Below are 26,496 nucleotides of genomic sequence, written 5' to 3' on the forward strand. Positions count from 1 at the left end.
CCATGCCTTATCTCTATAATTACACTAGATATTCCACAAGAGAGGAAGCATAAAAATAATAGATAGAGTACAAACTTGGGAGTGAGGCACATTTGGCATTGAGACCCAGCATTAATGTTAGTTAGTTAACGTTAAGCCAGCTACTTATTTTTGCTGAATCTCAGATTCCTTTTTCAAAGGTGAGCGATAAGGTCTAATTTACAATATTGTTACGATTTAATACTGCCTCTGGAACTAGTAAATAATAGGTACTCCGTAAAATCCGTGGGTTATTTCCCCTTTTCCTGACTTCAAGGGAAAAAGACCGTATTTGTTTTCCTTTCCTTTTCTGTCCCCATGGCATGTTCAACAGCAATAAGTGAGTAATAGGCAATCCATTGTACTGAAAATATCCCTAAGGTTCTTTTTATGACAACAAATACAATACTTCCTTCAAGAAAATTTATTGAGATATTGCTAACTTTCTGATGAGAGGTTACCTTTGGAAATACCTGCCTAAAGAGAGGAGAGTAACTGGAATGAAAGTTAAGAACAGCTTACTTCCATAACAATGATGAAGGTCATCTTGGCAGCAAGGACATGCCAGAATTGCATATTATGAAAATATTTATTCTCATGATCAGGAGGATATCTGTAATCTCTGTACCTGAAAAGTGGAAGTAAATGCAAAAAAAAAAAAAAAAAGTTATAGCTTCAACTAGAGAGACCTAATATAATTTATTATTTCTCTTAACAGACCTGTCTAGCTGATCAGAAAAATCAGGTCAAAGTTAATTGATATTATGAAACATTTATCTTTCTTGTTCACATAAAGTCAGGGTATATGCTACTTACATGCAAAATAGAACTAAGAAGAAACACACAAGTGAAACTTCTCTCTTGCCCTTCAAAGACAAGCTTCTCAAATAAGTTATTCAAAATTTGCTGCTTCCACTTCCTCTTTTCCCACTCCTTAACACTCCCAATCCTTTCCTTCTCTCCTATCCTTAAATTGCAGGTATATATTAATCCTTTGATTTGACTTTCAAAAATAAGAATATTATAGGCCACTTCTATCTTCTTGAAACTCTATTTTCTCTTGGCTGTTCTGATGTTGTATTGCTTTGTTTTTCCTAACACAATTCTGAAATTTTCTTAATGTCCAACTTTGTGTGTTCATTCTCTTCTATAAAGTCACTGGATACTGGTCTTACTGAAATAGTTAGTCCAGCTAGTGGGTAATCACATCTAGAAATCTGACACCACTGGCCATGCTCTTAAACACATTAGGCTATGATTTCATTATACTCAAATATGTAATATAGCAATATAATAATGTCTGCTTGTCTTGCAATATTTTGCTCTTTTTTTTTTTGGAGTCTCAAATGAAACAGCTGGTTTAAATTAAGGGGCCTTGATAAGCATGTGTGTGTGTGTGTGTGTGTGTGTGTGTGTGTATCTTTAAATTGTATGGTGAAAAGATCCCATAGTACATGATACACTGAGTGTAAAAACAGTAAGTTCACATATGCAATTTTATATTCCCTATACAGAATAAAACCTTTTAGCAGGATAGGTGGTGAACTAATCATATTATTATATCATATTATTATATCGTTATTTCTCTCTCACACACTCTCTTTTCTGAGGACACAGATAAATTCAAGTAAGTTAAATGTATATACAATATGACAATGTTGTATGATCTATAGATTATTGCAGCTTTGGACTAAGGGGCACTTGTTGGTGACAAACCCTTTTGATAAATTAGAAAGAAAAAATTTTAAATTAATGTTATCTTTACCCATAATCTCTTAGTTTTTGCCATTTTACCTTTTCAAATCTGAATCATGCAATGTGTGAATTCTAGAATGGATACAATTTATTTATACAGGATTTTTGTTGCCCTAAGAAAATCCTTTATATTGTAAGACATAAAGGTAATACATAACTTAAGAAATACACTTAAAGGATAAAACTAAAACCTAAACAAACAAACAAATCACCTGCAAGTGATGAAGTCTCGTTTTTCCGAAGGTGCAGTGTGGTTTGGAAAATCAGCTATCAGGAATACTGACAGGCTATTATTCACATATCCTTTCATAGGCTGCGTGGCATTTGTTGAGTAAGCATAGTAGTAAACTAGACGGGGAATGATGTCCGACGTAAATGCAACAATAAAGGCCTGAAGAATAAAAAAAGAGGAAAATCATGGGCTGCCAATTTAGTTTTAATAATGTCTGACTTGTACATCTCTCAGTACCTTAAATTGTACAGATGCAAAATAATTAAATACTATTACAAATCATAGTAATATGCAAGTCTTTGTCCTGAAACACAAAACAGCTCATTTACAGTGTGTGATCAGTACTCCAGGATTTCATAGCTACAAAGTGGCTAAGTAGAGAGTCAGACCAAAATGTATCTGTCTCCAAGAACCATGTTCTTTCCATCAAGCCTTGCTATTTCTTACATTTCTTATTGTTTAACAGCACAGTTCTACTATCCTTAACCAAATTCACTTTCTTAGACTAACCCAATGAGGTAGGACTGCAGGGTGTGGGGTGTGTGTGTGTGTGTGTGTGTGTGTGTGTGTGTGTGTAAGAGATTAACAGGAAAGGAATGAAGAAACTGAATATCATGTGTTTGCAAATTTCTCACAGTTCAGTGCAATTAATTTCAGTATTTGATTCCACGGGAATGATATTTTCCCATCCTTTCCTAAGTTCCGGAATAGTATAAATAGCATATTTCTTTTAGGTTAGATATGTCAATTAAAAACCACCTGGCTCTGGCACCTATATTTTTAGTGCTATGCTTTAAAAATTCCATTGTAATTTCTATGGCTAATGGTCCATTCGGGCTTTCTATTACTTAGTGAATAGATCTGACATTTTGCTTTCTAAACAAGTGGTCATTTCAAATATATTTCAAAATATATTGGAGTAAATTGGTACACAACAGTCTCTCATACTTTTTTTTCCAGAGTTTTACTTACTTTGTCTAGCTCTTGATTTACTTAGCAATTATGTCACTTTTTGTTTTCTAATTTGATTATTTCTGATTACATCTTTATTCTTTTTTACTACTTTCTATCAATTTGATTTACAATTTTTGATAGTGTCTTAAGTTATATACTCAGCTCATTTTCCAGTCTTCTTTTAATAATTAAAAATGTATGGCAATGGAGTTTTCTGTAATAGTGGTTTTGGCTCATTCCTATAAGCTTTCATTTAAATTAAGCTCTGTGATTTCAATTTTGTTTTCTCTTATATGAATCCTACTTAAAAGTATTAGATTTTCTTTTTTTATTATCTTATTATCAACTTCAATTTGTAAAGTATATTGTAAGTTAAAATGCATTGTAAAAGTTATACTTTTGGAAATTTATTTTTCTTACATTTTAAGTGTTTCATAAACATAACAGGTAAATGTACATTCTCTGTAGTATACAAATACAAATATAATCATTTTTAAATTATTTTATCCAAACACATTATACTGTTACTTATTTTCTGTCTACTTTGTCACATGCTGTGAAACTGTCATTGTTCTTGTATTTCTAAGAGTTAGCATGACATCGGTTTTTCTGTATTGGTCAGTGCTTAACAGTTATTTTGGGATCTTTTAGCTTTATAAAGTATCACCATGATAAAATCAATGTAAAGATTAAGCATCATTCGCATCTCCCCGTGCCCCCCAAAATGAAATACAAAGTCACCCCACTGAAATAGGTCCACTTACATTAGTTGCAACAGAAAGGACAGCCATTCCATAAAGAATGTCTTGCCAAACACCTATGCTATGAGCTTTAGAAGCTACAGTTCTCCTGTATTGAGTGGTAAGTTTCCAGGCATCCACTCGAATCTCTACAATATTATTTATGAGAGCAAGAAGAGGAGCCAAAGGAAAAGAGGCCACAAATAGTGTAACAAATCCAAATTGAATAACTGTAGAGAAAAGAAAAAGGCATGAAGTCATTATTGTGAAGGAGAAAGACAAGAACACCCTGTCCAAATCCTGCTACTTCCTTCATTTTGGAGTGATCCACACGAATATGACAATTCAGGCTTCTGTCTGTCTGTCCAATTCCTCCTCTCCACAGGGGACTTACCTGCTTGCTAGAACTGGAAGAAAGAAACTGGGCATGCATGGTTGAGTTCCTTCTTTGCTCTTCTATTAGAAACATGCTTGTTAGAACAAAATCTATTTCTCTTTGCCTTTTATTATGGGCTAAGTTTAGGTTTATGCTTGTCTAGTCTTTACATTTGTATTAGCAATTTAGTGAGGTAACCAAGTTTTTCAATCTTGCTAGCCCATCTACTTTTATGTATGTATGTATGTATGTATGTATTTATTTTTTTTTATTATACTTTAAGTTCTAGGGTACATATGCAAAACATGAAGGTTTGTTACATATGTATACATGTGCCACGTTGGTGTGCTGCACCCATTAACTCGTCATTTACATTAGGTTTATCTCCTAATGCTATCCCTCCCCTCTCCCCCTACCCCATGACAGGCCCCAGTGTGTGATGTTCCTCTTCTTGTGTCCAAGTGTTCTCATTGTTCAGTTCCCACCTATGATTGAGAACATGCAGTGTTTGGTTTTCTGTTCTTGCGATAGTTTGCTGAGAATGATGGTTTCCAGCTGCATCCATGTTCCTACAAAGGACACGAACTCATCCTTTTTTATGACTGCATAGTACTCCATGGCGTATATATGTCACATTTTCTTAATCCAGTCTGTCACTGATGGACATTTGGGTCGGTTCCAAGTCTGCTATTGTGAATACTGCTGCAATAAACATATGTGTGCATGTGTCTTTATAGCAGCATGATTTATAATCCTTTGGGTATATACCCAGTAATGGGATGGCTGGGTCAAATGGTATTTCTAGTTCTAGATCCTTGAGGACTCGTCATGCTGTCTTCCACAATGGTTAAACTAGTTTACAATCCCACCAACAGTGTAAAAGTGTTCCTATCTCTCTACACCCTCTCCAGCACCTGTTGTTTCCTGACTTTTTAAAGGTCGTCATTCTAACTGGCATGGTATGGTATTTCATTGTGGTTTTGATTTGCATGTCTCTGATGGTGAGTGATGAGCATGTTTTTATGTGTCTGTTGGCTGCATAAATGTCTTCTTTTGAGAAGTGTCTGTTCATATCCTTCACTTTTTGATGGGGTTGTTTTTTTCTTGTAAATTTGTTTGAGTTCTTTGTAGGTTCTGGATATTAGCCCTTTGTCAGATGAGTAGATTGTAAAAATTTGCTCCCATTCTGTAGATTGCCTGTTCACTCTGATGGTAGTTTCTTTTGCTGTGCAGAAACTCTGTAGTTTAATTAGATCCCATTTGTCAGTTTTGACTTTTGTTGCCATTGCTTTTGGTGTTTTAGACATGAAGTCCTTGCCCATACCTATGTCCTGAATGGTATTGCCTAGGTTTTATTCTAGGGTTTTTATGGTTTTAGGTCTAACATTTACGTCTCTAATCCATTTTGAATTAATTTTTGTATAAAGTGTAAAGAAGGGATCCAGTTTCAGCTTTCTACATATGGCTAGCCAGTTTTCCCAGCACCATTTATTAAATAGAGAATCCTTTCCCCATTTCTCATTTTTGTCAAGTCTGCCAAAGATCAGATGGTTGTAGATGTGTGGTATTATTTCTGAGGGCTCTGTTCTGTTCCATTGGTCTCTATCTCTGTTTTGGTACCAGTACCATGCTGGTTTGGTTACTGCAGCCTCGTAGTATAGTTTGAAGTCAGGTAGCGTGATGCCTCCAGTTTTGTTTTTTTGGCTTAGGATTGTCTTAGCAATGTGGGCTCTTTTTTGGTTCCATATGAACTTTAAAGTAGTTTTTTTCCAATTCTGTGAAGAAAGGCATTGGTAGCTTAATAAGGATGGCATTGAATCTACAAATTACCTTGGGCAGTATGGCCATTTTCACGATGTTGATTCTTTTTATCCATGAGCATGGAATGTTCTTCCATTTGTTTGTGTCCTCTTTTATTTCGTTGAGCGGTGGTTTGTAGTTCTCCTTGAAGAGGTCTTTCACATCCCTTGTAAGTTGGATTCCTAGGTATTTTATTCTATTTGAAGCAATTGTGTATGGGAGTTCACTCATGATTTGACCCTCTGTTTGTTATTGGTGTATAAGAATGCTTATGATTTTTGCACATTCATTTTGTATCCTGAGACTTTGCTGAAGTTGCTTACCAGCTTAAGGAGATTTTGGGCTGAGACAATGGGGTTTGCTAAATATACAATCATGTCATCTGCAAACAGGGACAATTTGACTTCCTCTTTTCCTAATTGAATACCCTATATTTCTTTCTCCTGCCTGATTGCCCTGGCCAGAACTTCGAACACTGTCTTGAATAGGAGTGGTGAGAGAGGGCATCCCTGTCTTGTGCCAGTTTTCAAAGGGAATGCTTCCAGTTTTTGCCCATTCAGTATGATATTGGCTGTGGGTTTGTCATAAATATCTCTTATTATTTTGAGATATGTTCCATCAATACCGAATTTATTGAGAGTTTTTAGCATGAAGGGCTGTTGAATTTTGTCAAAGGCCTTTTCTGCATCTATTGAGATAATCATGTGTTGTCTTTGGTTCTGTTTATATGCTGGATTACGTTTATTGATTTGTGTATGTTGAACCAGCCTTGCATTCCAGGGATGAAGCTCACTTGATCATGGTGGATAAGCTTTTTGATGTGCTGCTGGATCCGGTTTGCCAGTATTTTATTGAGGATTTTTGCATTGATGTTCATCAGGGATATTGGTCTAAAATTCTCTTTTTTTGTTGTGCCTCTGCCAGGCTTTGGTATCAGGATGATGTTGGCCTCCTAAAATGAGTTAGGGAGGATTCCCTCTTTTTCTATTGATTGGAATAGTTTCAGAAGGAATGGTACCAGCTCCTCCTTGTACCTCTGGTAGATTTCGGTTGTGAATCCATCTGGTCCTGGAAATTTTTTGGTTGGTAGGCTATTAATTATTGCCTCAATTTCAGAGCCTGTTATTGGTCTATTCAGGGATTCATCTTCTTCATGGTTTAGTCTTTGCAGAGTGTATGTGTCCAGGAATTTATCCATTTCTCCTAGGTTTCCTAGTTTATTTGTGTAGAGGTGTTTATAGTATTCTCTGATGGTAGTTTGTATTTCCGTGGGATCAGTGGTGATATCCCCTTTATCATTTTTTTATTGTGTCTATTTGATTCTTCTCTCATTTCTTCTTTATTAGTCTTGCTAGTGGTTGATCAATTTTGTTGATCTTTTCAAACAACCAGCTCCTGGATTCACTGATTTTTTGGAGAGTTTTTTTGTCTTGATCTCCTTCAATTCTGCTCTGATCTTAGTTATTTCTTGCCTTCTGCTAGCTTTTGAATGTATTTTCTCTTGCTTCTCTAGTTCCTTTCACTGTGATGTTAGGGTGTCAATTTTATATCTTTCCTGATTTGTGTGCATTTAGTGCTATAAATTTCCCTCTACACACTGCTTTAAATATGTCCCAGAGATTCTGGTATGTTATATCTTTGCTCTCATTGGTTTCAAAGAGCATCTTTATTTCTGCCTTCATTTCATTATGTACCCAGTAGTCATTCAGGAGCAGGTTGTTCAGTTTCCATGTAGTTGAGTGGTTTTGAGTGAGTTCCTTAATCCTGAGTTCTAGTTTGATTGCACCGTGTTCTGAGAGACAGTTTGTTATAATTTCTGTTCTTTTACATTTGCTGAGGAGTGCTTTACTTCCAACTATGTGGTCAATTTTGGAATAAGTGCGATGTGGTGCTGAGAATAATGTATATTCTGTTGATTTGGGGAGGGGAGTTCTGTAGATGTCTATTAGGTCCACTTGGTGCAGAGTTGAGTTCAATTCCTGGATATCCTTGTTAACTTTTTGTCTCGTTGATCTGTCTAATGTTGACAGTGGGGTGTTGAAGTCTCCCATTATTAATGTGTGGGAGTCTAAGTCTCTTTGTAAGTTTCTAAGGACTTGCTTTATGAATCTGGGTGCTCCTGTATTGGGTGCATATATATTTAGGATAGTTAGCTCTTCTTGTTGAATTGATCTCTTTACCATTATGTAGTGGCCTTCTTTGTCTCTTTTGATCTTTGTTGGTTTAAAGTCTGTTCTATCAGAGAGTAGGATTGCAACCTCTGCCTTTTGTTTTGTTTTGTTTTCCATTTGCTTGGTAGATCTTCCTCCATCCCTTTATTTTGAGCATATGTGTGTCTCTGCATGTGAGATGGTTCTCCTGAATACAGCACACTGATGGGTCTTGACTCTTTATCCAATTTGCCAGTCTGTGTCTTTTAATTGGACCATTTAGCCTATTTACATTTAAGGTTAATATTGTTGAATTTGATCCTGTCGTTATGATGTTAGCTGGTTATTTTGCTCATTAGTTGATGCAGTTTCTTCCTAGCATCAATGGTCTTAACAATTTGGCATGTTTTTGCACTGGCTGGTACCAGTTGTTCCTTTCCATGTTTAGTGCTTCCTTCAGGAGGTCTTGTAGGGCAGGCCTCTCAGCATTTGCTTGTCTGTAAAGGATTTTATTTCTCCTTCACTTATGAAACTTCGTTTGGCTGGATATGAATTTCTGGGTTGAAAATTCTTTTCTTTAAGAATGTTGAATATTGGCCCCCACTCTCTTCTGGCTTGTAGAGTTTCTGCCGAGGGATCCACTGTTAGTCTGATGGGTTTCCCTTTGTGGGTAACCTGATCCTTCTCCCTGGCTGCCCTTAACGTTTTTTCCTTCATTTCAACTTTGGTGAATCTGACAGTTACATGTCTTGGAGTTGCTCTTCTCGAGGAGTACCTTTGTGGCATTCTTTGTATTTCCTGAATTTGAATGTTGGCCTGCCTTACTAGGTTGGGGAAGTTTTCTCTGGATAATATCCTGCAGAGTGTTTTCCAACTTGGTTCCATTCTCCCCATCACTTTCAGGTACACCAATCAGATGTAGATTTGGCCTTTTCACATAGTCCCATATTTCTTGGAAGCTTTGTTCATTACTCTTTTTTCTCTAAACTTCTCTTCTCGCTTCATTTCACTCATTCATTTCATTCATTTGATCTTCAATCACTGATACCCTTTCTTCCCATTGAAACAATTGGTTACTGAAGCTTGTGCATTCATCACGTAGTTCTCGTGCCATGGTTTTCAGCTCCATCACGTCATTTAAGGACTTTTCCACATTGGTTATTCTAGTTAGCCATTCATCTAATCTTTTTTCAAAGTTTTTAGCTTCTTTGTGATGGGTTCGAACTTCCTCCTTTAGCTTGGAGAAGTTTGATCGTCTGAAGCCTTCTTCTCTCAACTTGCCAAAGTCATTCTCCGACCAGCTTTGTTTCATCGCTGGCGAGCAGCTGCGTTCCTTTGCAGGTGGTGTGGGGGGCACTCTGATTTTTAGTATTTTCGGCTTTTCTGCTGTTTTTTTCCCATCTTTGTGGTTTTATCTACCTTTGGTCTTTGATGATGGTGACATACAGATAGGGTTCTGGTAAGGATGTCCTTTCTGTTTGTTAATTTTCCTTCTAACAGTCAGTACCCTCAGCTGTAGGTCTGCTGGAGTTTGCCGGAGGTCCATTCCAGACCTTGTTTGCCTGGGTATCAGTAGCAAAGGCTGCAGAACAGTGAATATTGCTGAACAGCAAATGTTGCTTCCTGACTGTTCCTCTGGAAGCTTCGTCTCAGAGGGGTTCCCAGCCATGTGAGGTCTGCCCCTACTGAGGGGTGCCTCCCAGTTAGACTACTCGGGGGTCAGGGACCCAGTTGAGGAGGCAGTCTGTCTCAGATCTCAAACTCCGTGCTGGGAGAACCACTACTCTCTTCAAAGCTGTCAGACAGGGTCATTTAAATCTGCAGAGGTTTCTGCTGCCTTTTGTTTGGCTATGCCTTGTCCTCAGTGGTGGAGTATACAGTGGCAGGTAGGCCTCCTTGAGCTGTGGTGGGCTCCACCCAGTTTGAGCTTCCTGGCCACTTTGTTTACCCCTCAAGCCTCAGCAATGGTGGGCACCCCTCCCCTAGCCTCGCTGCCATCTTGCAATTAGATCACAGACTGCTGTGCTAGCAATGAGGGAGGCTCAGTGGGCATGGGACTCTCTGAGCCAGGCACAGGATATAATCTCCTGGTGTGCCGTTTGCTAAGACCCTTGGAAAAGCACAGTATTAGGGTGGGAGTGACCTGATTTTCCAGGTGTCGTGTGTCATGGTTTCCCTTGGCTAGGAAAGGGAATTCCCTTACCCCTTGTACTTCCCAGGTGAGGTGATGTCTCGCCCTGCTTCACCTCTCGCTCGGTGGGCTGCTCTCATTGTCCTGCACCCACTGTCCAACACACCCCAGTGAGATGAACCCTGTACCTCAGTTGGAAATGCAGAAATCACCTGTCTTCTGCTTCACTCATGCTGGGAGCTGTAGCCTGGAGCTGTTCCTATTCTGCCATCTTAGATTCAATCTACTTTTTGAGATCAGGCATAATGACTGATTCATTTGTATATTCCCAGCAGCCATCTGTGTGTGTGTGTGTGTGTGTGTGTGTGTATGTGTGTGTGTGTGTGCTGGAAATGGAAATATACATCTTCTAGAATAAGAAATTTGTTAAGGTCTTGATTCTCCTTACTATCATGACATCTTTCTAAATAAGTTTTATTCTCTGTCTTCATTAAGACTCAATGGAGGATCACATCTGTGTAAGTTGGCTTATCCCCACACTTTTATTCTTTTGTTTACAACAATGTTTTGGGTAAAAGAACCCATGCAACTAACAGCCCAAGCTTCCCAAATGATTGAAGAAAAAAAATAAAAAGCCACTTAATGGAAATGGCTTTCCATTAAAGGAGAAAATAAAAAAAATTCCATTATTCTTCCATTTTTAAATATGTTTCAAATGTTTCTGGAATTTAGTTTCTCTCATCTGACTGAATCGGTCTTGTTATCAAGTGAAAAAAGTACATATTCATTTCCTTTTTTCCCTGCTTTCTCTACCTAACCTACGAGGTAGAAAATGAAGAGGAAGTATTCTGTAGAAGCAACACGAACTTTCTAGGTTCACATCTAATATCTCTACCTAAAATCTTTGTGGTCCATAAAAATCTTATTAAACTATGCAAGTTTCAGAATCCACAACAATAAAATGTGTAGAATAATGAATACTCTGCAAAATTGTTTCAAAATCAGAGATAATATATAAAGTTTTCAGAATAAATTAATTATGTCTTAATAAGTGGTAAACAATCTTAAGAAACCTTTGTTTCAACTTTTTAATGTCAGTAATAATCTCTGATGCAGGTATGTGCAAATTGATTTGAAACTTACACAATTAATTAAAAATTATAGCCTCATCACCTTATAAAGCAAAGATTATCTGAGCTTACAAAGAGTTGTATAAAATAGATTCTATTTGCCCTAAATTTATCTTTCAATCCATGTGTCACATAAATGTATTGCACTGGAGAAGCATGAAGAATTTTGGATCATCTCATACATTCTACCATGGTTTTACGGGCTCTTGAAAGGTAAGAAAATTTTTTTCTTGGCAGGACACTGGGGCTTACACCTGTAATCCCAGCATTTTGGGAGGCCAAGGTGGGCGAATCATGAGGTCAGGAGATCGAGACCATTTCCTGAAGCAGGAGAATCACTTGAACACAGGAGGCAGAGGCTGCAGTGAGCCGAGATCGGGCTGCTGCACTCCAGCCTGGGTGACAGAGCGAGACTCTGTCTCAAACAAACAAACAAACAAACAAACAAACAGTTTCCTTAATTCTATGAGAGAAACAGGGAAAGTTGCTTGAGATAAAACACTCTGAGCAGACCATATAAGCAGTTCCCAGAAAAATCTCTCTGAAAGTTGCTCCTCAAGAGTCTCTTCTCTATTCAAACCTTGCAATGTTTTAGATGTTTCTTGTGTTCAGCTTGTATTTCCCTTACATAATCACTTTTAGCCTTACTTTTAGCCTCACAGAAAGGACATACACTAACTGCAAGTCAAACTCTGGAAATTTTTCCAAGCAACTTATTTTGTCTTTGAGCTGTCACTGAGGCAAAGAAATGGAGAAATAGCCATCAAAGCGAATTTGAGATGGGTGTTAAAAAACGACTCTTACTTGATTTGGTTCAACAATATTAACATTCAATTAACAGGAATTATGTCTCTGAGATTAGTGTTTTGAAACTAAACTTTATTCCACAGTCTGTTTGATGGAACAGGGAAATAGGGAACAAATTTTCTTTATATCCCTCCACTTATCGTTTTTGCCAATCAGCCAGTGATTTATTGAACACCTACCACGTGCAAGGCAGAAAGAAATATCAGGAGCTGAAAAACCACTCATTCATGCCGACTCTATGTTTCAGAACAGTGGTTAAAAATTACCTGTTTCTAAGTACTCATAGAAAAGCCCAAGGGGTCCAAAACTTTCAAGGTCATGATCCTGCTCCCATCGACTATACAGCTTCTCAGAGTTTGTCCGAGCTTTTCGGCGTCTCCACCAATTCAAAGCCAAGCTGTTGGAAATGATAAAAGTTAATATTATGAAATGTAACTAACAAGAAAACGATCGGAGAATCAGAGTGTTAGATCTGGAACCTAGCAGAAATTAGAAATTGAGAAACTTAAGATCACACAGTAAAGGGAAATGACTCCAGCCAAAGCGCAAATCAAAATCTAGTGTTCTTTTCATGATACATGCAGAAGTCAAGAGTTCTTTATTAGGGTGATCGAGAAAATAAGACAATCTTTACTCTGTTCAGAGAAATATATTCACTCAGAGACAGCATGGCTAAGGAATAAGTGGAGGAGAGGGTTATCACTAAAAACCACTTACTAATCCTGATGCTGTCATGATGCTCGGAAGAAAATTCAAACAAATATGAAATTGATTATAATAGGAAATGACTTAAATAATGTGAAAATAAATACAATAACATTAAACAAAATTTTAACCAACTGTATTCCATGCTATATAAAAAGATGATATATCTTGAGAATGTATTACTTTTTTAAAAAAGAGAGTTTTAAAAAAGAAAATAAAATTAGCAAATCAATAAATATATTACATTGACTGGTTTGAGGTGAAAAATATAAAATCATCTCAATTGATGCAGAAAAATGTATTTGACGTATTAAAACCTACTTAGGAAAGAAAAGTAGAAACAGAAAAAAAATTATTTCAATCTTATCAGAAATATCTACTAAAATCCTAGGGCAAACTTTTCCTTCCTTCCTTCCTTCCTTCCTTCCTTCCTTCCTTCCTTCCTTCCTTCCTTCCTCCCTCTTTTCTTTTTCTCTTCCTCGCTTCCTTCCTTTCTTTCTCTTTCTTTTTCCTTCTTTTCTTTTTCTTTCTCTTTCTTTTCCTTCCTTCATTCCTTCCTTTTCCTTCCCTTCCCCTTCCTTCCCTTCCCTTCCCTTCCCTCCCTCCCTCCCTCCCTCCCTCCCTTCCTTCCTTCCTTCCTTCCTTCCTTCCTTCCTTCCTTCCTTCCTTCCTCCCTCCCTCCCTCCCTCCCTCCCTTCTTCTCACTCTCTCTCTTTCTCTCTCTCCTTTTATCTTCCTCTATGTCTGTCTCCTTTATTTCTTTCTTTTTTGAGACAGGGTCTCACTCTGCCACTCAGGCTGGAGTGCAGTGGTGCAATCACAGCTCACTGCAGCCTTGACCTTTTCTCCTGCCTCCACCTCTCAAGTAGCTGGGACTAAAGGCATGTGCCTTCATGCCTGGCTAATTTTTAAATTTTATTCTGTATGATGGGGTCTCATTTTGTTGTCCAGGCTGGTCTTGAACTCCTGGGCTCAAGCGATCCTCCCTCCTCAACCTCCCAAAGTGTTGGGATTACAGGCATGAGCCAATGCACCAGGCTGCAAACATCATTCATAATAGGGAAAAGTCTGAAGCATTCACTTTAGAATCAAGAACAAAATAAGAATTTGCATGATCACATTCAAGATTACTGGAGATCTTAGGCGTAAAATAAAATAAGAAAGGCAAAATCATTGGAAATAAAGGAGAAATCTGTGATTATTAACAGTGATGTGATTGAATAGAAAACCCAAGTGAAGTCAGACAAAATAATTAGAAATAATATTAGGATTTATTAATATATTTCATTCCTCTATACCCACAACACACAAGTAGAAAACGTATATATTTTTTAAAATATATCATTTACAATAGCAAATAAAAACTACCTAGAAATTGATGTGACAAAAGATTTATAAGACCTATATGTAGAAGTTTAAAATATTTATTAGAATTCATTAAAGTCCATTTTAAGTGTTCACGAGTAAGAAGGCTTGGTATTATTTTTAAAAATTCAATGGTTTATATTGAAACAATTAAAGTATAATTTCAATGAAAAAGCCAAATTATTTTTCCATGTAAAATCTGACAAGATGTTTATAAAATTTATATAGATTGATAAAAGACCAAGAATAGCCAAGACAGTTCTACAGATAAAAAATAAGTTGATAAATGTTGCCCCACAAGATATCAAGACTTAGAAAACTGTATTAATTAAGAGATTGTAGTACTGTATTCACAATAGCAAAGACATGGAATCAACCTAAATGTCCATCAGTGGTAGAGTAGATAATGAAAATGTGGTACACATACACCATGGAATGCTAGGCATCCATAGAAAAGAACAAGATAAGATCATGTTCTTGGCAGGAACATGGATGGAGCTGGAGGCCATTATCCTTAGCAAACTAATGCAAGAACAGAAAACCAAATACCACATGCTCTCACTTATAAGTGAGAGACAAATGATGAAAACACATGGACACATAGAGGGGAACAGCACACACTGGGGCCTATCCGAAGGTGGAGTGTGGGAAGAGGGAGAGGATCAGGAAGAATAATTATTGGGTATTAGATTTAATACCTGGATGATAAAATAATCAATACAACAAACCCCCATGACAAAAGTTACTTGTGTAACAAACCTGCACATATACCTCTGAACTTAACAGTTAAAAAAAGAGAGAGATTGCTGTACTGGTACAGGGATAAACAAATCTTGGGATAGAATGGAAAACTTGAAATAGCCTTGCACTTGGTATAATTGTAGACAGTATTTATATGGCATGTAGATAGTGTTTATATGGCATGTGGATAGTGTTTATATGGCATAAAAAGTATTGTAGATAATATTGTATGTAGATGAATAGTATTCTAGATGATGGAGCACAGGAAAAAGGAACTTTTCAATAAATGGTAATATAAGGGTTTATACAATATATAGTTTATAGATATATATACACATATATGTACAAAACAGACTTGTATCTCATATCAAACATAAAAATCCTGTCCATATGTATTTAGAATTTGAAAGTGAAAAACAATAATGTTAGAATGTATAAAAAATTTAGAAGTAAGTATATGAGAATATATTTGTATATGTCTGTGTGTTTCCATATAACTTTTTATCAGTACATCTGTATATCCAGTATTTTGCCCAGAACCTTACTTTTGGCATAACTTTAACAGATATAGGAAATAATAATGAAAATGTCTTATAATCCCGGGTAGGAAAATATTTCTTAAACAATTGTTTAAAAATGCTAACCCACAAAATAAAAGACTGATAAATTCTACCATATTAAAGTTATGTAATTTTGTTCATCTAAAGCAATGGTCAACTGGGAGTAATTTTGCCCACAGTGACACAATTGCACTCTCTGAGGATATTTTGGTTGTCCCAACTGGAGAGGGATGGGTTACTGGCATCTAGTGGATAGAGTCCAAAGATGCTGTTAAACATCTTACAATGCAAAGGATAACCCGTACCCCACAGCTAAGAATTATATCAATAATTCTGTGGTTGTGACACTGTGACCTAAACATACTATTAAAAAATAAAAAGATGACAGTTATCTTAGAATAAAATGTTTTCAACATATACAACCAAAAAAGAAGCAAATAAACAAAAACCAGTAACCAGAAGTTTAAAAGTATTCATAGAAATAAATTGAAAAAAAGATTGACAAGTAGGAAAATGGTTAAACAACATGAACAAGCATTTAATCGAAAAGAAAACAAATATGGCCAAAAATGCTTATTCGTGTTGTTAATCAGAAAAAATTATACTAAAATGAGATATCATTTATAGCCTCCAGTTGACAAAAATTAATAAGACAGTATGAAGTACTATAGCAAATGTGGATTAAGAGGAACATTTATATATTGCTTATACTCAAGCTAAAACACAAAGAGGAAAAATGAATGATGTACAGAGGAAAAAGCACCTGTGATTTCTGAGACACTATCAAACAGATGAGCATACTGTAACTGAAGTCACAGTGGAAAAGAGATCATCCAGTTCAAGAAAGAGAACATGGCTAGAAATTTCGGAAGCTCTTTCATGTGCTTCATTCCATTTATAAATTCTTCAATCCCCACGTCCATAGCCATTATCTTAAATTTTATAAGAATCACTTCCTTGCTTTTTTAAAAACTAGTTTTGCCTATGATCCATTTTGAGTACATTTATGAATGAGGTGTAAGTTTCACATAGCTTTTTATTATTTTGCACATGGGATGTCCAATTGTTCCAACACCATTTACAAAAAAGCCTACTCTTTCATCAATGAATTGTTTTTGCACCTGTCTTAAATTAAATGGTCCTGTTTGGCTAGAGCACAAATTTCTGCAATAGCTGTTTCTACAATCTCTACTCCGTTCCACTGGTTTAAATAACTATCCCTTCACCAACCCTACATTGTCTTGATTAATGTAGTTTTTAGTAAGCGTTCAAATTGAGTAGGGTATTTCTTACAGCTTTATTCTTCTTTTATCATACTTCTTTGGGTTATTTTAGTTAATTGGCCTTCCATATACATTTTAGAATCCACTTGTCTATACCTATAAAAATTCTGCTGATATTTTGATCATAGCAACAATAAAGCGATATATCAATTTGGGGATAATTGACCACCAACATGATATTTCTCACCATTTATATAGTTTTAAAATTTATTTAAGATTTTATAGTTCTCCCTACACAAATTCTATATGATTTTAGATGCTACAAAATTATTTCATTTGTTTGGAGCTAACAAATTCTGTGCTAACCAATGTTTCTTCCATCCTGTACTTTCACTTTGTGATCTCCTTTTGCTTAAGAAAATCTTTCAGTAGTTCTTTCCATGACAATCTATACATGCAAACTCTCCTAGTCTTTTCATGTCTAAAAATGTCTATTTTACCAGCACTGTAAATAATAGTTAACCTGGTTCTAGAAATGAAAAGGGAACATTATTTTCACTGAGAACCTTGAAAATACTATCTTTTGGCATCTAATGCTATTGATGAGAAGCTGATGATAGTATAGACGACATTCATTTGAATAAAGTTAATCTTTTTCATCTAAGATTTTTAAAGATTGTCGGTTTATCTTTGGTGTTCTGTAGTTTCACCATAATGAATCAGGGTGTGAACTGAATTATATTGTCTTGAACTGAATTCTAGTATCTTGATTCATACTCAGAATTTGTTTCCATTTCTGAAACTTGTGTTTTTCCTCATTTTTGAAAAATGTTCAGCAATTACCTATTCAAATATTTTTTTCCTTCACCATTCACTCAATTCCCTTTTTCTGGAACTACTAGTAGATTAATGTGGAAGCCTCTTAATCTAACATAGCCTTATTTTATTTTTATTAAATGTCATGTATTTGTTACACTGTATAAGGTAGGTATTTCTCACTATTATTTTCCAATTCACTAATACATTCTTCAAACATGTCCAGGCTGGAATTGTACTCTGGAATTTTCCCATCTATTGTATTCATTATTTAAAGTATAATTTTTCACATATGTGCAATTGCTTCCATTTCATATTTACTTATTCTTATTTCATTTCTGTCCATTTTTATTTATTTCCTTATCTGTTTTAATGACAGTATCACCTTCCCTTATGTTGTTAGTATTATCAACATCATTTTTTAAGGGCTTTGCTAGAATATTCTAGTTAGAAATATCAGCTGGAGTAAGTTCGCTTTCTAATAATTGATTTTGTTCACAGCCTTTGTAGCATTAAATATTATCACATTTTGAAATTCTGGTTATTAGGAAAGCTCGGGGTTTTTGTTGTTAATTTTTTTTTTTTTTTTTTATTCTTTTACCTCCCCTGTCTTTTGTCTCTCTCCCTCTCTGTGCATATGTATCCCTCATCTTCTGTTTGGTTTAGGTATTGCCTCCATTCAGTCCTCCGGGTTCTCAATCTAGAGCTAGAACTTAAAATAAAAGTTTGGGGGCCAGGCACTGTGGCTCACGCATGTAATCCCAGCACTTTGGGAGGCTGAGGCGGGTGGATCACCTGAGGCCAGGAGTTCCAGACCAGCCTGGTCAACATGGTGAAACCCTGTCTATACTAAAATTACAAAAACTTAGCTGGGTGTGGTGATGTGTGCCTGTAATCCCAGCTACTCAGGAGGCTGAGGCAGGAAAATTGCTTGGACCCAGGAGGCAGAGGTTGCAGTGAGCTGAGATTGCACCATTGCACTCTAGTGTGGGCGACAGAGTGTGACTCTGTCTCCAAAAAAAAAAAAGGTTTGGCTATTTCTCTTATGGATGTGGTATATCTAAGCATGAAACTAGAAGGTTAGGCTCACATTTATTGCCATTTGTGAGGATAAGTCCGTGCTCTTCTTTTGTTAGTACTTGAAATAGAGCCCTGAGTGGCACTATGAAAATGTGTATATATTGGAGGTGCGAAGGTGCAGGGATGGTGTTTTCAATCTTCTTTCATGAGTGAGAATAAACCCAGTCTCTGGCTTCAAGTGCAGTTAAACTGGATGAGCCGCTGTATTAAGTGGAGCACTTTTACTCCACTTTATATTGCATACCAAGCCCCGACATAGTCATTTCCTAACTAGGAGCCGTGCAGGATCGTAGACTTATGATTTTATAATTCTTTCTCTTTTTATCCATGACAATGTCCATCCACTATTTGAGATAAATTGTCAGTTTAGTTTTCTCTTTTTATAATGTATTCATTATTGCTGTGTTTTGATCAGAGAGCAATCTTTCATTGACCTGAAAGTCTCCATCATTTCATTTACAATCTATTTTTACGTCTAGATTGCATGACACATGGATATTTTTACAAAGTTCACCTTTTAGTAATATCCAGAAATAATACACAGCGTGTAGAATAAACTGCAGAGGATATAGCATTTAGATGTCCCAGTGAAATCTTCACAGGAGAGAAAAGTAACAAAAATGCACATTTAAAAGATTGTATTCATAACATTATATTGTACCTCATAAATACAGATAATTATTATTTGTGAAATAAATTTTTAAAACCTTGCCAGCCATGGAACCAAAATAAATAAATAAATAAAAATAAGAGTTTATATTACCTTAATGCAACCTTCACTGTTGATTAAAAATAAAGCTTTCTTTTGGCTTAAACATTTTCTAACGAAGGCATCATGATAATCAAAAAATTCCATCTTGTTCCAGAGGAAATCTCTCATGGTTACTTAAATCAAATAAAAAGCTTGTAAGTCATACATACGGATAAATGGCTTCTTTAATGTTTCCAAAAATCTGTTTTCCGGTCATTATAATGGTCAGTTGCGTTGTCAATTCTATAAGACAGCCTCCAGGATCACACTAGTCAGAAGCAAGATGGGAGAAAACAGAATTGAATGATCAAAAAGATGGAAATTTGCAACATCTAAAGGAAACCCTAAACCATAAGATTAGAATCTCGAGGTTTTGGTTGGAAGGGTTAAGAGATATTTAGTCCAATAGCTCCAAACCTGATCACAGACCAGTGCCGGGCTAGCTGCATTAGATTCATCTGTGAACTGTGTTAAAAAACACAGATTTCTGGATCTCATTCTTAGAAAATTCTAAGTCTTTATATCTGGGTTAGGGTTGGGAGTTGTTATATCTTCCATTCTCCAAAATTTGGAAACCATGGATCTGTTCTAACTCTACTACCTATAGTAGAACCATTTCTACAGAAAGTAATCAGTCTTCCCTTGCAGGAAATTTTTAGGAATAAAGACTTTATGTCATTTTATGTCTCATATTTTACTGCCAAACCATTGGCAAAATGTAACTTCTTGCTCAAAAATAAACTGAGAAGTTTATCAAATGACAGGATTCATCTGTGAACAATACTCTCTATGGGTACAGTCAGTGTCTAGGTATCTTTTGTAATTTTTTTGCATGTGAATCAGTGCTTGGCACACAGAAAGTGGTTAATACTGAGGTATTGAAGCTACACACCTCACCTCACCTCTTAAGGAAATTCTTACCTCTTCACTTCTCCACTCATCAAATAAATATGTGTATTTTCCGGGATAGCCTACGAACTTCCCTTTAAAGAAAGCTACGTAGAAGCAGGATGAGTAAAAATTTACAAACTGAAACAGGAACATTTTCAAGGTAAGACTGCTCTCATACTCCTGGTATGTTCGAGGAATTTCTATTAAGTAAAAAAAAAAAAAAAAAAAAAAAAATCGTTCAGTGCATCTTTTTATTTTTCCTTGAACTTCGTACTCCCTGGGACAAGTGAACATCAAGTAACTACAGATTTGTGTTAGATTTTCTGTTATACACTTTGTATTAAACTAACCACTGGAAAAGCCTAGGAAGCTGTTATTACCACAGTCAGAGAGACAGCATTCTTGTCTTGGGGTTACACAGAATTTGAAATTCAAACCCAGATGATATGGTCTGGCACTCTGTCCCAAGCAAAATCTCATGTCAAATTGTAATTCCCACGTGTCAAGGGAGGGACCTGGTGGGAGGACATTGAATCATGGGGGTGGTTTCCCCCATGCTGTTCTCTTGGTGTTGAGTGAATTCTCAAGAGAGCTCATGGTTTTATTTATTTATTTATTTTTGAGATGGAATCTCACTGTGTCACCCAGGTGGAGTGCAGTGGTGCGATCTTGGCACACTGGAACCTCTGCCTCCCAGGTTCAAACAATTCTCCTGCCTCATCCTCCTGAGTAACTGGGACTACAGACGTGTGCCACCACGTCTGGCTAATTTTTTTGTATTTTTAGTAGAGACAGGGTTTCACCATGTTGGCCAGGCTGGTCTCAAGCTCCTGACTTTGTGATCCACCCGCCTCGGCCTCCCAAAGGGCTGGGATTACAGGTATGAGCCACTACACCCGGCCAATTGAGAGCTAATGGTTTGAAGGTGTGGCACTTCCCCATGTACTCTCTCTCTCTCCTGCTGCCTTATGAAGAAGGTGTTTGCTTCCCCTTTACCTTCCACCATGATTGTTAAGTTTCCTGAGGCCTCACCAGTCATGTGAACCGTGAGTCAATTAAACCTCTTTCCTTTACAAACTACCCAGTCTCAGGTAGTATCTTTATAGCAGTGTGAAAACGAACTAATACACCAAATAAGAAAACGAAATAATACACCAAATAAGAAACTTATGCTCATCTCCAAACACTATCTGCTATCCTATAAGCCACTAGAACTCATCTGTTTACAATCAGGTTTGAAGAAAATAAGATCACGTCAAGGGCAGGGATGATTTCCAACAGAATTGTGTTGCCCTCTCATGAATTCAATGGCTATATTAATTTTGAAAATAATATGATTAGCAAATAGTGGCAGAAATAGTACACATTTTCCCTCTCCTTTATTTAAAATGCATGAGCATGATCTGTCATTTAATGAATTCTAAAGATAACAAACTATTAAATTATCTTCACCCTGCAATAGAGGGTCATGAAGCACAAAAATGTAGAAAAGTATGTTTTCCTGAGCTGATGATCTCCCAGTAGCATGAGCTGATCCAGCCAAATCATGACATTTTCAGCAATACTGAAAGTATCACAAAATATTTTAAAGACACAGATAACTCCCCCATTTTAGTGAAATGTAGCTGTATTCCTACAAAACTTGTAATGTGAACTTGAATGATTTTTTTTTCCCCACTGAGGAAAATAGTGAGTTTTTAGGTGCTTTTATTTTTATTTATTTATTTTTATTTTTTAAATTTATTTATTATTATTATACTTTAAGTTGTAGGGTACATGTGCATAACGTGCAGGTTTGTTACATATGTATACTTGTGCCATGTTGGTGTGCTGCACCCATCAACTCATCATCTACATCAGGTATAACTCCCAATGCAATCCCTCCCCCCTCCCCCCTCCCCATGATAGGCCCCTGTGTGTGATGTTCCCCTTCCTGAGTCCAAGTGATCTTATTGTTCAGTTCCCACCTATGAGTGAGAACATGCGGTGTTTGGTTAGGTGCTTTTAAAAGCAATTTATCTGCTGTGATTTTCTCACTGTTAACAGCAGAAGTAAAAATGAGAGAGAACTCCAAATTTGAAGATAGTATATAATGAAAGTCTCATCTCAGTGCTCATTCCAGCGCTGACTGAATAATGTGGTCTTTTGCTTGACATCGGCCATGATGCCTATGTACAACAGATTCAAAGGAGCTTGAGCCCTGGAGTGAACTCAGAGAAGAGGCTGATGCCTTGATTTGAGTCTCCGATCTTACTGCTAACTTGCCAGGAAAAAGAGCAAAAGCGACTGTGCTCTGTGCTGCTCTACCTAACTCAATCTCTCACTTAACCTGTGATCCCTTTCGATTACTTTCCTTGTGGCTTTAAGTAGAAATGTTAATATTTTAACAAGAAAATAATCCAAGTTCTATGAGATGGCAGTAAGAAAGAAAAGCACTAAAATTTAGATTTATTTAGGAGAAGCTGACTTTTCCGTTTTTTCAGAATAACTTCCAAAATCAATACTTTCTAAGAACCATACACATGAAATAACAATTATCTGTGTCTTCAGTAAAGTGATTATTTTTCTTAGGATTCAGCTAGACCCATCAAGGGAGAATTAAGACAAGAATACTCAGAAAGATAAATAGAGTCCAAATTCTTATTTTTTTTCCAGTTCTTTTTGCTGCTTCCGTTATAATGGACCTTGAATTGTGGCTCTTAAGCAATTTTGAAATAGCAGATACGAATCTACCTATAGAGAAAAATTGCCTTAAAAGGTACCCTTTGAAAATGAACTCCTGGGGAGCTGATCCAAAATAGACATATAGCATCAATAAGAATCATTCTTCAGAATCACACTAATGATTTGGCGAGCTTACCCATTTTTGTGATCCATGCAGATATCTTTTCATAAAAGAAATTCAAGATCAAGATGACAATAAAGTTCAAGCATGATCCTGTGAGTGATGTGGTTATCTGAGGAGTAAGGAAGCTTTTGACCTGCTTTAAGGATGCATCACTTTCCATGAAACTAGCAAGTGTAGCAAAGACTGACAGGCGATACACAATTACAGCTACCATACTGGTGACAACAAGAGACATCTGGGAAAGGAAAACAAAGAACTGCTATTTGGGTCTCTTCATCTCTGTTAGGAATACATATCTAACATATTGATTATTCTGTTAATCTCATTTTATGAAGTTTAGCAGGTCTCATGTGCAAAGGAAACTAAGTCAGTCTCTCTTTCCCTAGATGGCAAGATGTGAACACTGGCAAGGTAAAAGGGTTAAAGATAAGGCATATACTAGCTGCTGGTTAAGTCTAAAAGAAATGTCTTCATTGTTCATCCTCTAGGCTTATTCTCTAGTAGGGAGTGGCAACCTATAGTAGAAGGCCAAATCCTGCCTGTGGCCTTGCCTGATCTTATATGGTCCTTAAGTTAGGAATGTTCTTTTGCATTTTTTTTTTTTTAGACAGAGTCTCACTCTGTTGCCCAAGTTGGAGTGCAGTGGCACAATGTTGGCTCACTGCAAGCTCCACCTCCCGGGTTCAAGCGATTCTCCTGCCTCAGCCTCCTTAGTAGATGGGACTACAGGCGCCTGCCACCACACTCGGCTAATTTTTTGTATTTTTAGTAGAGATGGGGTTTCACCGTGTTAGCCAGGATGGTCTCGATTTCCTGACCTCGTGATCTGCCCACCTCGGCCTCCCAAAGTGCTGGGATTACAAGCGTGAGCAACCGTGCCCAGCCTTCTTTGGCATTTCTAAAGGTTATAGAGAAAAGTAAAGGCAATTATGTTCCAGAGACTATATGTGGCACAAAGCCAAAAATATATATGGCTCCTTTACAGAAAATGTTTGCTGATGCATGCTCTACATTGAAGTTGAAGATGTAGAATCAAGATCACTTATTTTCCTAAGAAAAATACATGCCAATATTGCATTTCACTTCCCCTCAGAATATTGCCATTAGTGCTCTAATATGCCTGGTAGTTTAGAAATTTATATAGATTCTGTATAAATTTTGTACACTTCCAATATTGCAAAAGCACAAAGATGGCTTTCTATCAATCATTAGAAATTTTATTCTAAAAGTTGAGGAAATGAGTCAAATTAAATGAAAACTAGAAATCAAAACCAGAAAATTTTCTGGGGATATACTCCAGATTTCTCAAAAGAGAGTCCTGAATTAATGATTCTCCCCGTTTTATTTTATCACATCTCCTTAATAATTATTACATAATCTAAGAAAACATATTTTTACTGTTTTAAAATATGAAAATAATTGATTTATCTTTAACAAGAAATGTTATCCTTAACATTTCTTGTTAAAGATAAATCATATGGGGTTTATGGACTAGTGAGTCTAAACTATAATCTACAACTGTCAATTATTTATATTTCAACATGCTAACTAACCCCTTAGAAGGTAACACTGCCTGTTTTCCTAAAATTAAACATTAACTGTTAAGAGGGAACACATTTGGAAAAAGGAAGAGCAGGAAATAAAGTGGAAATAAATATACATTCATGATTTTTCTAAACTAACCAAAGAGTCTGGAATCAGAGTAAGTTTGTTATTCTGTCCTGATTTCAAGTGATCACTTAAATGAAGTGTTGTGAGGCAGGGAGGGACAGGCTTTAAGACAAAGCATCTCATCTTCCTCGAGATCTTTTCCCAAAGTTTAATTATGGAAAATCCCTATAAATTACAGTTTATTTTGTGTAAGAGCTATAACCAAGATAAAAAGACCAGGGAGGGAGAGGGAAAGGAAGGACTCAAGAGACATTGCAGATAACACTGTTGAGATAGCTCATTTAATCACCTGTTGAAGAAATTATAGCAATTTTTAAAGAAATGCTCACCCATAATGTCACTGTGGCTCCTGAAAGAAAGTACCATGGAATACGTGCATATAGAGGCATGTAAGGTTCCATCTCCTGTGATGTTGAAGAAATCACAAAGAAATTCAAAATCTCCCCTCTAAGTCAAGACTCCAAGCACTAGTCAATATCATAGAGCCCGGTTAAAGCAGGAACCTCCCAAAAGGGCCTACTATAGGCCATGGAAAGCTACATTATAGGAATGGTTCCTTCTCTTGAAGGAGAAATCTCTAGGCGTCCTAGATGGGGTATTTTACACATGATATGAGACAAAATGGATACACACAATTTCCTAAATGCTGAATTACGATGTTTAGGGCCTGGCACTCAGTAAATAAAGTCAAATAATGAAGGTTGCTGCTTAGGCAGACATGCTTTATGATGTTTAATGGTGTTATAATTTTATCTAATTGAATCGAATTGCATTGCTCTGCAATTGCTCTGCATAATGTTAGATGCTTTCTTTATATTTTTCAGATAAACTGTGTTCTTCCACATAGCTCAGGAGCCAAGACTTCCACCTTTAATCTTTAAGAGTCATTAATGAAAGATATTGATTATACAGCTGACATTCTTAGGCACATCAAGAAGCAAGTAGATTTTACCTAAAAGAGGCAAAAAATAATAAAAGAAAAAAAAAGCTGTCAGCAGAAATCAAAATCATGTAATTCTATAACATAATATTTCACATTTTAAGAATTTTAAGAGTGTTCTGAATAAAAATACGACTCTCAACAGGCAGGGTAGGCTGTCCAAGAGTCCTACAGACCTCAGAATGTGTGTGGATGTATGTGTATATGTGATTGTGTACATGTATATTCATGTATGCACCCAATGTATGTGTGCTCATGCATGTGTATGCATATTTGTGTGGGTGCACGTGTGTGTTCCCAATGCAGACTTAAATGTGACGGTTCTGGTTGCCCTTAAACACTGAAGAAGCACTGCAATAATTAAAAATAAATACATAAATAAATAAATACATAAAAAATTCTGTTTCTTGATTTCTAAACCACGAAAGCTAAGTGAAGTCAATGATTCACAATGAATCAATACATATGGCTTTTCAACCGGATTCAAATGTAAGCATTCAATACATTTTTTTTCTGTTAATTTTTGGCAAAGCTGATGGGACTGCTTTTGTTTTATTTTTTTATCTCATGAAATAGGAATAAACATCATGTCATTATTCTGTCAATATCTTTTAATATATTTTCTTAATTTCAAACTGCCACCCAAATTGTTAATGTATTTTCTGAGATGCTTTCATGCTCTTTGGAGATGTTTTTGTGATCTTCCAATGAAACTTAGTAATTGTTTAGTGAAGCCTAAATGGTGAAAATAATTTTAAATGTTACATTGCAAGAAGAGTTTTCTGAAGAGAAGAGGGAATTCTACTGAAGAG

At 36.3% G+C, this 26,496-nt stretch overlaps 1 protein-coding gene across 8 annotated transcripts in view; it reads right to left on the bottom strand.

Annotated features, from left to right (window-relative positions):
• Positions 1–26,496, bottom strand: part of ANO5 (anoctamin 5) — a 100,108-nt gene that overhangs the window by 6,610 nt on the left and 67,002 nt on the right. For all 8 annotated transcript variants that reach the window (XM_077964826.1, XM_077964824.1, XM_077964825.1 and 5 more), the window contains 8 exons: positions 25,074–25,148; positions 23,086–23,308; positions 20,256–20,425; positions 19,505–19,602; positions 12,360–12,490; positions 3,724–3,929; positions 1,986–2,164; positions 541–646 (listed from right to left, as the gene is read on the bottom strand). In XM_077964826.1, coding sequence (XP_077820952.1) covers positions 541–646; positions 1,986–2,164; positions 3,724–3,929; positions 12,360–12,490; positions 19,505–19,602; positions 20,256–20,425; positions 23,086–23,308; positions 25,074–25,148 — 1,188 coding nt within the window. The remainder of the gene's footprint in view (positions 1–540; positions 647–1,985; positions 2,165–3,723; positions 3,930–12,359; positions 12,491–19,504; positions 19,603–20,255; positions 20,426–23,085; positions 23,309–25,073; positions 25,149–26,496) is intronic.

The sequence above is a fragment of the Macaca mulatta genome, chromosome 14 (genome assembly GCF_049350105.2).
Source record: "Macaca mulatta isolate MMU2019108-1 chromosome 14, T2T-MMU8v2.0, whole genome shotgun sequence".
NCBI lineage: Eukaryota > Metazoa > Chordata > Mammalia > Primates > Cercopithecidae > Macaca > Macaca mulatta.